At 39.5% G+C, this 13,709-nt stretch overlaps 1 protein-coding gene across 2 annotated transcripts in view; it reads right to left on the reverse strand.

The window, feature by feature from the left end:
* Positions 1-12,325: 12,325 nt before the first annotated feature.
* Positions 12,326-13,709, reverse strand: part of frmd3 (FERM domain containing 3) — a 46,435-nt gene continuing 45,051 nt past the window's right edge. For both annotated transcript variants that reach the window (XM_062381780.1, XM_062381779.1), the window contains one exon: positions 12,326-13,660. In XM_062381780.1, coding sequence (XP_062237764.1) covers positions 13,180-13,660 — 481 coding nt within the window. In that variant the 3' untranslated portion in view covers positions 12,326-13,179. The remainder of the gene's footprint in view (positions 13,661-13,709) is intronic.

Genomic DNA, 13,709 nt, shown 5'->3' on the forward strand with positions numbered 1-13,709 from the left:
TCATCACTTAAAGGTCCTTTTTCTCCACAAACTGCAAACGCAGGAAAGAAGAGGCAGATCAAATCTTTTAAAACATTGTCAGCTACAGACAGTGTTGTTCATGAACGAACGCAAAAGAACACGTTCATTGAACATGTTCACTTTTATGAGAACGATGAACTGAACGCAACTCAATGACAAATAATGAATTTGAACGGTGAACATGTTCATATTGTAGCATCCTCGCGTATAGACAACAGGAAACCTCTCTTTATGTGTAACTTTATTAAAGTCCAGCGAACACGACACACTTCTTGATCGTAACTCCGACACGCCTATCATCCACCACTGTATTCTTCACTCCCCTTCCTCATTCACCCTTGATATGCCAACTCATCAGCCAATGAGAGCCTGCCATCCCACAAAACCCTACAGCCATTGGCCTAGAATTGTCACGTGCCCCACCCCTACCTGTTCACTAACGCTTTGGACATTTCATACTTTCTCCTCAGGAGAGACGCTGTCTAAATTTTATTGTTTCACCATGTCGTTGCTCAGTGCCCGTAAAATGTCCACGATTTATCCTAACCGAAACCAACTAACTCGACTTTGCACTACATTACCCAGCAACGTTTTCCAAGGGTTTTCTTCTCTGGCCAGTGTCTTGGCTCCGAACCGTAGTTGGGAGCTCAGCTCACTGGTCAGGGCCAGCCCTGGTAATGTTGGCGCCCTAGGCGAGATTTAAAATTGGCGCCCCCCAACATACACACGCAAACTGTCATGCATCCCCAAGAACTTTTGAACTGTAAACAGATGCACACACAGGCAGACAAATTTGTAAACTATAAAAAACAATAAAAATATATAATAAAATATATCAAAAGAGTCCTGTACTGATAGCATATCATGTCGACACAAATAAACATTAATTATGTCCACAATCGGGGTGATTCTTACCTCTATATTGTTCTTTCTTCTCCTCCTCTACGTGCTTTCTGAATTGTGCACCTGTTAATTTAATATTTTTTTTATTCATCTTTGACTCTAACCTTAGTCTATAATGTTCCTACTATGCTGCCAAAATGAGTAGGTTTTTATACATCTCTTTGTATGCAGCATGCTTCTATGAGGAACTGTTTGTGAAGTGAAATGAAACTCCTTTTTTTCTGTTCATGCTGAAATAAAGTGGATTCACTTGTTCTGACGTTTTCGATCACATCTTTATAAAACACCTCTCTAGCTTCACACTACAAACCCTATGGGGCTGGGGAAATGTTTTTTGAGAGAAGATTCCAGATTCATTCACTAGACTGGCACTCAGTAGAGCTCAACAGAGCCATATAGGTTCATCTCTGATCCATGCAGCTTCCTTCTAACAAGTTGTGTGGTTATTGGTCCAGTAGTTTATTACATAAACCTGTTGACTGACAAATCAGAGATGAAAACATAACCACCTTAGCAGAGGTAATAAAACCTCCACCCATTTATCAAGGAAATGTCACCAACATTAATAATTATTAGAACCACAACAGGAAATTAAAAGTAGAATGAAATGTTTAGAGAATATCTAAATAGTTGATGGGTAATTTTCTGTTGGTCGATTTATCAATTCATTTATTAAAAGCTAATTTCCCCCTGCTAAATTCGTCTATAGGGTTTTTATATTGTGTTTTATTTACATTGTTTATATTTTTTTATCTTTGTCGTGCACTGATTGCTGGTTGTACATCAAATTGCCCTTGAAGGATATTAAAGATTTTCTTTTATGGACAACTTTAGTTAATCACAAGCTGCACAAACCAAGCTAGAGCAGCAGAGGAACCCAGCAGCCAGGAGGGGGCAGCCTCAGGACATCACAGCAGACTGTGATTCTTGTAAGGCGTTCAAAGACAAGGTTGGAAAACATACTGGGTTATTCTCTAACAATCATCCAGTATCTAAAAGGCAAAAATCTAAAAGTAACTTTTAAAGTAAGGCTGTTAAATATATGTAGTAAAGTACAAAATATTTTTTTTGAAGTGTTAATCAAAAGCAGCATAACATGACACGGACACACACACAAACATGATAATTTGGCCATCTAATTGTGTTTAGTTCTTCACAGTTACCATCAGGCAGTATGGCCTAGTTGGTAGAGTGTCCGTTCCCCAGTAAGAAGAACCTGGTTCGAATCCCGCTCCTGCCATCCTTTAAGCAAGAAATGTATAAAATCTTAAAATAGGTGGCACATAATTTATTAGTTGCAACATATCTTAGAATATGTAAATTTAACTTAATTAAATATAAAAAGAAGAAAAAATTATTTGGAAAAAAAAAAAAAAAAAAAAAAAAAACTGCGCGCGCAATTTGTGCGCAATGGGCTTCTGCGCAGGTGTGCGCAATGGGCTTCTGCGCAGCATGTGCGCAGTAGGCTTCTGCGCAGATGTGCGCAGTAGGCTTCTGCGCAGCATGTGCGCAATGGGCTACTGCGCAGGTGTGCGCAGTAGGCTTCTGCGCAGCATGTGCGCAATGGGCTACTGCGCAGATGTGCGCAGTAGGCTTCTGCGCAGATGTGCGCAGTAGGCTTCTGCGCAGCATATGCGCAATGGGCTACTGCGCAGCATGTGCGCAATGGGCTTCTGCGCAGATGTGCGCAGTAGGCTTCTGCGCAGCATGTGCGCAATGGGCTACTGCGCAGATGTGCGCAGTAGGTTTCTGCGCAGCATGTGCGCAATGGACTTCTGCGCAGAATGTGCGCGCGCAGTTTTTTTTTTTTTTTTTATTTAATTTAATATAATTTTTTTTTAATTTAATTTAATTTAATTTAATTTTTTATTAATTTTTTTTATTTTTAATTTTGTATATATTTTTTTATATTAAATTTGTCAGCATCGTCATCATTCTCCGCGCTGGTTCAGGGGTAAATGATGCTGGTCTTCACAGGAGATTATGTGTGTGTGTGTGTGTGTGGCCGCGGAGCCTCCCGGTGCGAACAGCCCAAGTATTTAACATGGGCGAGGAGAGGAAGCGGACGGCTTTTCGCAGCGCTTCTACCTCCGGTGCGTCCCCGGGGTAAGCAGATGATCGTGGGACTTAATGTATTGTTTTAAATTGCATGTGTCACGTCATGAGAAATCAGTCTCCTATGTCGCCTGTACCAGGAGCCTCCCCTGTCACTGGTTATCTTGGCTCGCTGTCTGGCCGGTAACCAGCCGTCCGGACCGCTCCGTGAAGAAGGAGGAGGAGATGTTTCTTTACTTGGAATGCGGCCACACTCTATCTCTCGGATATACAGCAGGAGCAACAATGGCATCACCTCCTGTTGGTCCGTGACTTCTCGTTTTACACACACGTTTAGAGAGTTTACCCACAATACCCTGGTGCACTACGTCACACACTACAAACTTTCCTTAAAGGGGCAGGCCATACCTGCTACACCGCAGCTCTCGGTCTCATATACAGATGGCAAGTAGAAAAGGGAGGGAAAGGGATTTTTACACACTATCTGATAAAGATTCCGACAGTAAAGGCCAGGGGTAATGATGAATAAGGTTTTCTTAAACAAGTTAAGCCTTTAATTCTCACTTTCCACCTTAAAACCATGAAATGAAGTGAACTATAAACTAGTTCAGAATTTAAATGGTGAACTATGAACGTGAACTCTTCATGTTTACTTGTATGAACTGAAATTTGAACTAGTTCATGAGAGCTGTGAACTTGCACAACACTGGCTACCGATGTGACTGTTCTTCCTGTAGCCTCTTTCACAATGTACTTTCTACATTGTACGACTTAAGTAAATGTGATCACATTGTTAGTAGGTTTATAATAGAATAAAGAATTATATCTTACAGTGTGTTTATAGCCAGTGCTGCTCCCCTGGGCAGATTTGTCTGTGAAGGAAACAAAGAGTTATCTATTCATATTAAGTTATGAAAATCAATCGTTCTTCATAGGTCACACTGTAATTATGCAGCTCACCAGCAACAAAGGAGGAAACCAAAGTAAGGACAGATCGAGTTGAGCAGACACGCAGACCTTCATTGTTATTATTTCATATTTTGTTTTAAATTGCCATAAGTCAACTTTTACTTAATCTTAAAAAAAATGTACTCCTGTTATGAGACAGTATTTTGTATTTCTCAGAACTTTGTGTTCTATACAGAATTTCGTTTCATACCTGCACCATTGGACAAATTAAATTTTGATTCTTGGTTCCAAAGAGATGAATCATTAAATATCTCATGAAACATTTGGTTTTACAATCACATAATCACTTTTACAGCCCCTTCTTAACACTTGCGACTTTCAGTAATTAACCACCACTAACAACCAAAGCCTTTTCAAGTTCCAACCTTAGAATAAACTGCTGCTCACATGAGGACGATGTCTGCATGGCTCCATTGAAGGAGGTGAGCCGGTGCAATGAGACCAAATTGACACCGGCTATTATTCGACTCTAACAAACTCTTTTAAACTCATGACTAGCTGCTAAATTGATATCTGATAAGGTGTGAAATTAATTAAAATTTAACCAATCATATGACCTGTTGTTGACTTGAACTGTTTCTCTTTTGCTTTTTACATTTTGTAATGTTTTCATGTCTGTGATTTTATTGTTAAACTTACCTGAGGCTGGGGATGTCAGTCTGGTGTCATCACTCTGACACGTGTGCGTCTCTGTAGGTTTCAGGCCTGTGGGTGTATCCCTGTAAGGCGATGTGTGTTTCAGTCTGTCCTCTGGTGTGTGTCTCTTTGTGTGTGTTTGTGCATTCAGCCTTTTTGTGCGTTGAATTGCTGCTGCTGACTGAGGTCTGGAGAAAGAGGATGATGTTTATTGTGACACACCGGTATTTTTCACATACATATTTAGTCAGGCATAACAGGTCATTTTGAAGGAACCATGCTTTTATTTTGGAAAAAATAATCTGTCAAAAAATCTGTGTTTAAATTGTTTACTATTAACTTTGTTATGCTGTTTTTCTAACAAATCTCCTAAACTCAAAAACAGAAAATAGCTGAATGATTTCGGATTATAATTTACAAAATTCTGGCAAATCCATAAACATGTTATGTATATTTTTCTTAAGGTTAAATTTTAGAAAAAATGTATTCAACCTTGGCAATATTCCCCCATCAGTGAACGAAGACAGGGAAATGCTTGACTTCCCATTAAACCGCTGTGGACCTTGACCTCCAGTTGTCTTCTTTTGACCTTTGACATCACTCTGATGACATTTCAGGCCTGGATGTCGTTCAGTCCTTCTTGGCTTTAAAACTGATGATAGACAGAGAGAGAAACAGACAAACACACATTGAATATAAATGCACATATTCAAATAATCTGAATGTGGATTAAATCATATCAAATCATAAACTTGCTGTAGAGCAGGCGTTCCCAGTCTTTTTAATTTATGATGCCTTGAAATAGAGAACGTCTTTTTGTAATCGTCACAGTTTACGTCATCCTTCTGTTTTATATAAAGGATTTTTAAGGATTTTGATCCAGTTTTAAATAAAAAAAAATGAGAAAAAAGAAGTAAAAGAAAAATAATGCAGATTGGGAACAACAACCCTGGCCAATAGTTAAATTGTTTCTTTTGTACAAGATAGAACTTCATGTTGATAAGGGTTTGCATTCATAAATTATTTTTCAGTACCTGAATTAGCAGGAGGTGCAGCTCTCTCCTCTTGTGTTGAGTCCTCTACGTGTACGTCTACAGGCTTATCAGTGGACGTTTTGGCTCCTGCAGGCCTCTTCATGAAATCCCCATGTTTGTTGCAGTAAACAGAGCTCGTCTGACACAAACGTCTGTTTTTCCTTAGAGTCAGATTGTCACGGTGTTTGGTTTCCTTGTGTTTAGTAAGTGTCGCCCTCCTACATCCATCGCTTTCGGTCCTGTCCTTGTTTTTACAGAGGTCTTCTGCTTTTGTTGTTGCTTCGCTAAAGAATTTTTCAATCTCAGGATCTGCGGAGGAGGAGTTGAACTTTGAGCGAGCTGGAGGTCGGGCTGGTGCTGCAGTTTCTTCACAGGTCAGCTTCCCTCGTGCAGGTGAGTCTGCGAAACATCCCGCTTCAATACGTGGTCTCAATCTGAGGCGATGCAGTCGGTCCACACAAAGCTGGTACTGCTCAAACACAGTTAAATCTGAGGGGGTTTTCAAGTGACAGGGAATCTCATGGTGGCTCATTTGATCAATTGCAGAATCCAGAAAATCTGAATAGGTTCCTTGTATTTTGCTTCCATCCTCTTCCTCCAGCCCAGCATCCTTTTTCTCCTCCTCCCCTTCCACCATCTCTTCAACCGGTTTCTTCACTTCCTTTTGATTGTCTGACATTTCTCCTTTCAACTGAGCTCCATTTATTTTATAACTTATATCTTCAGAGTCACGTTTGGATGACACTAATTTCTTTTTACAAATGACTTTGCTCCGGCATGATGTGGATCCTATGATCAAAGTTGGTGATGTAAGAGTCTGAATCTTGCTGCTGTCAGATATATGTGTTTGGTGTCTTTGATTAGATGCGTTCAGTCTGTTTGTTGGGCAGTAGTCTTGGCTGGGACTTTGTTTATTGGTGCTCTGCTTTCGTTCCATACTTTTGCTATTTTCCGTTTCTCTGTTCTCAGGCCAAGTTACGTCATCTCTCCTGGAGAAGGGAATGCCGGGCTCGTCTTGTACAGGAGATTTAAATCCACAAAGAAATTTAAATTTTTCCTGATTCTCATAACTTGTTGGTCTCCCTCCATCAAATACCTCAGTTTCCCTCTTCTCCTCATCCTTCTCAGTTGCCAAAATTAAACTGTCCCCTCTGCAGAGATCTCGGTGAAGCTCTGATCCGCTGCTGAGGAATCTTTGAGCCCAGTCCAAGACGTGCCTCAGCTTCTTCTGTTCACTGAGGAGAGAACAACAGAGGTCCGGCTCCTGGTTGATGTTGGGCCGACAGTTCCCAGCATCCTCCGGGGGTTCAGACACAGCACGTGCTTCTCTTGTGATCTGATGAGTCTCCATTGTTGGATTTGCTGCTTGAAAAGTTGATCGTGGATTATGTTTTCCAGTTTATCCACAGGTATATCTCAGCGTCATACACACAAACAACCATGTAGGATTTACTATCGTCTTTCTCCACCTTCCTGTTCGAACAATAGAAGCAAAACCACTATTTAGACTTACATAATAACGATGCATTACATCATCTCTACAGAGTCGGATTCCGTCTGTTTACGTAGAAGCAACAGAGTTTTGGAAAATAAATGTTCACTCACCCTGAAGATTCCCTGTCGCCTCTGTATTTTAGCACAGAGTAAAAGAGAAGTTAAGTCCACTTGAGGTCTTCAGGCAATACATCAACTCCTTAACTCATATTTTTTCATTTATAGAAGAATAGGCAGTCAACAGTGAAGGTCTTAACACACTTCCTATGTCCCAGAAATCTTTAGTTGCTCACACAAACATCACCATAGTGACAGAGATACAAAATGCAGTAACTCTTCTCCACCATGTGGGGGCGGCAAAGCTTTGAGAACGTTTTGGGAAAATCTGAAATGTGAGCGGTTCATACTTATATTACTGATTGAGATGGAATAATTATCAACCTGAGTCGCTGCCTTCTGACGTTGCCTCGTGTGAAAGAGTTGAATTAGAATTAGAAGAATGTGAACTATGTGAGCATTGTAAGAATTTGAGTGTGTGGGGGCGGACACAAGATAATTTCCATAGTAAAAAAAACTTTTTATACATTTGTAAATTATATCGGTTTATACATTTTCTACAGCAGCAAACTGCAGACATTGAATTCTGATGCAGAATTCATAATTTTAATTTGTTAAAATTATAAAAAAAACTTATTTTTTATTATCATTGGAAATGTGTAACTTTTCTGATTAAACCAAACTTTGGTTTTTGTAATTATATGTTGACACTGAAATGTTTTTATAATCAGTTTTTGCTGCTTGGGTTCGCATTGACATTGAGAAAGTTTGATTGGTTAATTATCGCATGAATATTATTGGTTTTTATTCCTGCTGGCACCAAAAAACAAACAAATGCATTGTCCTATATAGACAGAAGAAAAAGCTGTGTAGGAAAATCATAAAAAACAAACTGGGTTATTGAGTAATGTAAAATAACTTACCCATCAGGCACCATATTTCAATAAATATTCAGTAGGGAGCTTTATTGAGGCAGTATTAACATATAAAACAATTCATGTTTTCTTTTATAACATACAAACATTCAAAATTTTCACTTCACAAAATTCATAAGGCTTGGTTGTCCCAGAAGAGAGAGGGTCATTACTTAGGGATTTTTTTTGTTACTTTTTCTGATTCTTTTCAAATTAAATGTCCCAGAATTTGTTATTAAAAGAGACTGGGTGACAAAAAAAATAAAATAAATAAAACTAAGATTTCGACAAACAATCCAAAACAACAAAGTGACCGTGCAAAATAATCTGCTACTGTACATGCCCACACAACACTGAAATTATATGATAAACAACTGTTTATTTTTCTCATATGCCATGTGATGTCTCATACATTTGCATATAGTTGACCTGAGTTCAAATATTTAAAATCTTAAATAAATTAAATAAAAACAGTATTCATGTGCTAGTTCCAACAGATGGATTCCAGGTGTTGGTACAACAGTTTTATTGTTCTTAATAATTAAAGGTAGATAATTCAATTTAAGTTTTGTAAATACTTGAGTCATGTCAGGAACTTGTGATTTTGGATTAAGTAATACCTCGGCTGTGACATCAACTGATGAGTGATCTTGATGTTTTTTTTTTTTTGTAAATCACAGTTTTATGTGCATACAGGCAATAAAAGTCATACTGTCAGTTTGTCTGTATGCCGTTTGTTAAACACAGGAAGTAGTTCAGTAGCTCTAAACAGGAGCTAAATGTCAAAGGGGGAAATTCCCTTTGAACTCATAAAGGCTACGAATGATGAATGAGCTACAAACTAATATAATGCTACAGTCTCATTGAGCCAAAGATCTGATTTATCAGGCCCGTAATCTGTGTTTTTGCAATGAGTTGAAGTGTAGCTTCACTTCCCATTAACTCTGTTGAGTGTTTTTAAAACATCTTTTCAGTAATGGAACATCGAAACAATTCATTAATTTAATAGCATGCTACGTTAGCAATGGGGTTAGCATTTAGCAACCGGCCTACATAAGCGACAGACACAGCAAAAGCACAATGAAGCTAACTCATGAAAATTGCAATAATAATGTTTTCCCAGCAGCCATCAAGAAGTCTTCCTTTTTATATTGAACTATTTAACTCAGACAGAGTTTCTTTTAAGCTAACAGAATTAGCCACTTGAAAAATATAGTTATTGATGCCTGAAACACACAGCATTACGTATTTTGGTTTTGAAATGCAGGGACAAAACTTGTCAGGTCCCTTCTGCTTAATTTCGACTGAGATAAATTGTGTGTTCATGTTGCAGAAATATTAGTTCCCAACTGGGAAATTTCCTGTGAACGCCACCTCAAGTTGATAATAAAGTGGAAATTTGACCATTTTTTCTTCACAAGTGCAAGTCGCCTATATCATCATCTGGTAACTATTTTTTCAGCTCTATATGCTTCTAAACTGAACTTGTTCAAGTTGAACTTTTGCCATTTGTAAACTAAATGTCCTTTTCTAAAAATATAAACAGCATACTTTTTCAGCCAAATTCATGCCTGTCCCCTGATCCTGTGTCCTTGCTCTTATTATGCACATTTTGTAAAAAGAGCTGTGAAGGGCGTTGTTTAAATGCTCTAAACACATTTTGTTGACAACATGTTTTTTCTGACTTCAAAGCACATGAACACTAATCGGGGCCTTCTGAGGAGCATGTTCACGCATAGAACTCCCTTTCATGTCCTAAACTCGTCTTCCCGTCCTCCTGTTGCTAAAGACACAGAAAAACATGCGTTCATCTGAGATGGTCGAGACAGCCAAGCCTAATACTAGATCGCTTTACACACAGAGGAGACACACAGAGGGAAAAAAGAAAGCAAGTCTTTACCCACACTGTTTTTTTTCTGTTGCCACAACTATAAAGACAGTATTTACAGATGAGGGCATGCAATTTGCAATGAGAGGTCAGCAGAAGATCCGAGTGAGATTCCCAGGTCAGTTAGAGGAGGACAATGTACAGAACACATTTCATTTTTGTTATAAAGACAAAATGATGGTCCCCTCTGTTAGTTGTCACTGGATGGTGGGGGTCATTTTACAGAGCATCAGCCACTTCCAACCAGTGAAGCTGAGTCTTTGACATTAAATGCAAACATCATAGTGGTGTGGCCCTTTGCTTGGTTCCAGCTTCAGAACTCAGTGCATGTCCTGCAGTAAGAAAAATAAATGTCTTGTCCCAAATAAGCGTGTTTTCATCATTACTGCATATTTATCATATGCATAAAGCTGGTTGATGCATAAAGTTTACAGAGTTACATGAAAACAAGGCTGATGATATGAGGCAGCGACATTGGAGAGAATATAATGAGAGGGCTTTGTTGGTTACATGCATTGCGGCGGCCTCTGTAGCAACCGACCTACAAAGAGTGATTTCTGAAAATAAACTTTAAAACATTAAACCAATTCCATATATGAGTCTGAATACTGTGGGAGAGCACTGACCAAAGTGCAGTGGCTGGCTCTCAACAGTAAAGACTTACTTTTTGATGTTATTTATCAGACAGACAAATAACATCATACATGCTGCAGTGAAATGAGGCTACAACACCGACCGTCTGCAGCCGTGTTAATGTCTGGCTTCAGACTTGATATAATACATACAGTATTTGGATATTCATAACAGTGAGATGTTTATGCATGTCTATGTATAAACGTTATGGTTTATGCTGTGATTAGATGCATTGTTTTTGTTTTTGTTTATATATTAGTTTTTTTTTAAACATAAACTGCTAATGCCTTTTCCTGAGAAGTTGATCCACACCATACTCTTTTGTTTGTCACACCATTTTTTCTCCACTTAGCAACAAATGTTTTTATTTAATCTGAAAATTATTTCTGATAACATTACCTCCTATGTTCTCTTCTCCACTCAGAGACGCTAACCTGACACACACTGTCTGTTATGGCTGTGAGTTCCCAGGATGCAGGGGTTGGATGATGAGTCGAGTCATAAGGTTACTTTGCTCAGGTCTCGGTTCTGTATACAGTGAGCTCACTTTTGTGTACAGAATACACAAATTCACATGCAATATGAAAATGACCCATTTCCACACGGATCATGAATCCCTTCGATCAAGTCCCAATTTTACAGATAATTCCTCCTTCCTGAACATTTTTTCAGTCAGTGGCGGGACAGGCATCCTCACAGTGCTCACTCATATATCTGTCCCATCAGATTAATGATTGGATAAATGGATTAGGGTTGGGGGGGGGGGGGGGGGGGGTCAACGGTCAAGGTCCCAGTGGCCTCACTAAACTAGTTGTGGCAGTGGGGAATTTCTAGTGACAGTGTTTTGCCTCCCCTCTGGCTTTAACATTGATATTTTCATCTTGGGAACCTCAGTCATATCAGCAGTGAATGTCAATAGGCATAAACACAGTATTATACTGTACATACTTCCTCTGGAAGCACCTTCCCTTCCTATAACTCCTGATAACTCTGCCTCGTTGGTCACTGACATTAAAAAGGAAAATACACTTTGTCTGTTGAAACATATTAATGGTTGCAGTTGTTTCAATGATAAACACAGGATAAATAGCAGATCTGCGTGCAGTGAGTAAAATACCTATAACTGTACCTCTTCAACATTTACTCCATCAGAAATCGGCTTGGATGACACCTCAAATGTCCCATTGTGTGTCCTACCTCTTCAAACAAAGCTCCCCGAAACAACACATCATCACACAAATGACCTCAAACTCAAAAATGTTTCATTCAGTGACTTTCCCCTTGAATCTCTTCATATTTTTATGTCAAACTCTACAAAACCACGTTGAAAAATGCGTGATTAGTTTTTAGTTAATGAGCTAACATTTAGTTCAGAAGACATTTTCAACAAAACACACATTGTTTTTTTTTTTCAATCATCACAAACGGACTGGAGTTTCTATCATGCCACCCTCCTGTTCCCCCGAAATGACATCACGTAATCTGAAACAGTTGCAATCTGTGTTCGGTGTAAAAGATTTGTGCTATAGCCTCTGTAGGAAAAAACCCAGGGTGCTACTGAGCCAACAAACATTGACCGTAGTCTGAAAAAATAGCTTAAATTTCCTTACAACCCCATAAACCTAAATAAATTAGCTTTTTTTTGTCATCTTATTTAAACTCTTAATTTCAAAATAAACTCAAAGTAGATCCTCTGACTGAAAAATTCCTGAAAGATCTGGATCACATAAAAATGTACAAAACATTTAAAAACAACTTATTTAAGATTGGTATTAATCATCAATATTCTGCTTTGTTTTAAATATATATATATTATATAATGTACCTCTGACGGTGGCTATTGTTTCATCCAGTGACAGATCAATAATCTCTTGGTCGCTCTCTGTTCCCACTCACTCCGTCATGACTGACAGGACGCTCTGCTCTGAGGACGAGAACCAATCAGAACGGTTGTAATATTTACCAAAAATGTCTCTTGCATCAATTTGTCAGCATCAGGAGTGAACAGACCATTCAATCTTCTAGTGAAACCCAAACCAACTGACTTTCCCTCTTGTTTTGATGTTTTCTCTGTTCATTACCTCCCTCTTATTTCTAAATTCATTCATCTCTCACTTCCACAAGTTCTTCCTTGAGCGCTAACAGTATTTTTTTATCTCATCACTGCCAAGTGTCCATCTTAACAAGTAATTAGATCCTGTGATAGAAATCTTACCTCTCTTTTCTGTAAGACAGTAATTAGCCTATGCTGCCAAAGAGGTGAAACACATCAATCTGATGAGAGAATCCAGAGGGCTACTTCATTACTGTCAATGTTTCCATACGAGGCCCTTTTTCAAATAAATATAAAATATGTAATTTTGTGGAGTTGTCATCGGTGATGTATTCCACCTGCTCCTGAAATAGATTGGATGGTTGAAATCATTTAACACCATTGGCAGACTTGTGTTTCATGAGGCACCAGTTGTTAAGACTGAAAATAAGATTAAATTCAAAGTTAAGACAGACATTTGGGTGCGTGTGATTCCCCCACAGTGACCTCTCACTTTCCTCCTCATTCTCTTTCTCTCCCTCCTCAGTCTGACCACAGGTTCTCCATGGCCATGCTGATCTTACACAGGATCCAGCGCCGGAACGGGCAGTAATACTCGTAGTGAAACTGATCGAACTCTGGCGTCTGGCGGATCTCGTGGAGGAACGATACGTCGATGTCAGACTCCAGCAGTAACAGCAGTGTGGGCACAGTGACCAGCAGGACGCCCATAACCACGGCCACGAAGCGGGCCACGCTCAGCACACAGGCATTGACTCTCTCGTTGGACGAGAGCAGGCGCAGGCTGCTGGTCAGGACGCCTCCCATTCGGCTCCTAGTAGCCAGCCGGGTGCGTTCGTAGACCCGGTCTCGCTCCCTCTCGGCCTCCAGCTGGGCCTGGATGTCAGGGTCAGCATGGAGCTCCCTCAGCATCCTGGCGGGGCTCTGGACCGGGGAGGAGAAGAGCAGGTCGACGCCTCCCTGGCTGTCATCTACAGGGGTGGACAGCATGCTGGCACAGGGGCTGGAGAGGAAACAATTTCACATTTTTAATAAATACATTATCAGTAGGA

This window comes from Platichthys flesus, chromosome 3 (assembly GCF_949316205.1).
Source record: "Platichthys flesus chromosome 3, fPlaFle2.1, whole genome shotgun sequence".
NCBI lineage: Eukaryota > Metazoa > Chordata > Actinopteri > Pleuronectiformes > Pleuronectidae > Platichthys > Platichthys flesus.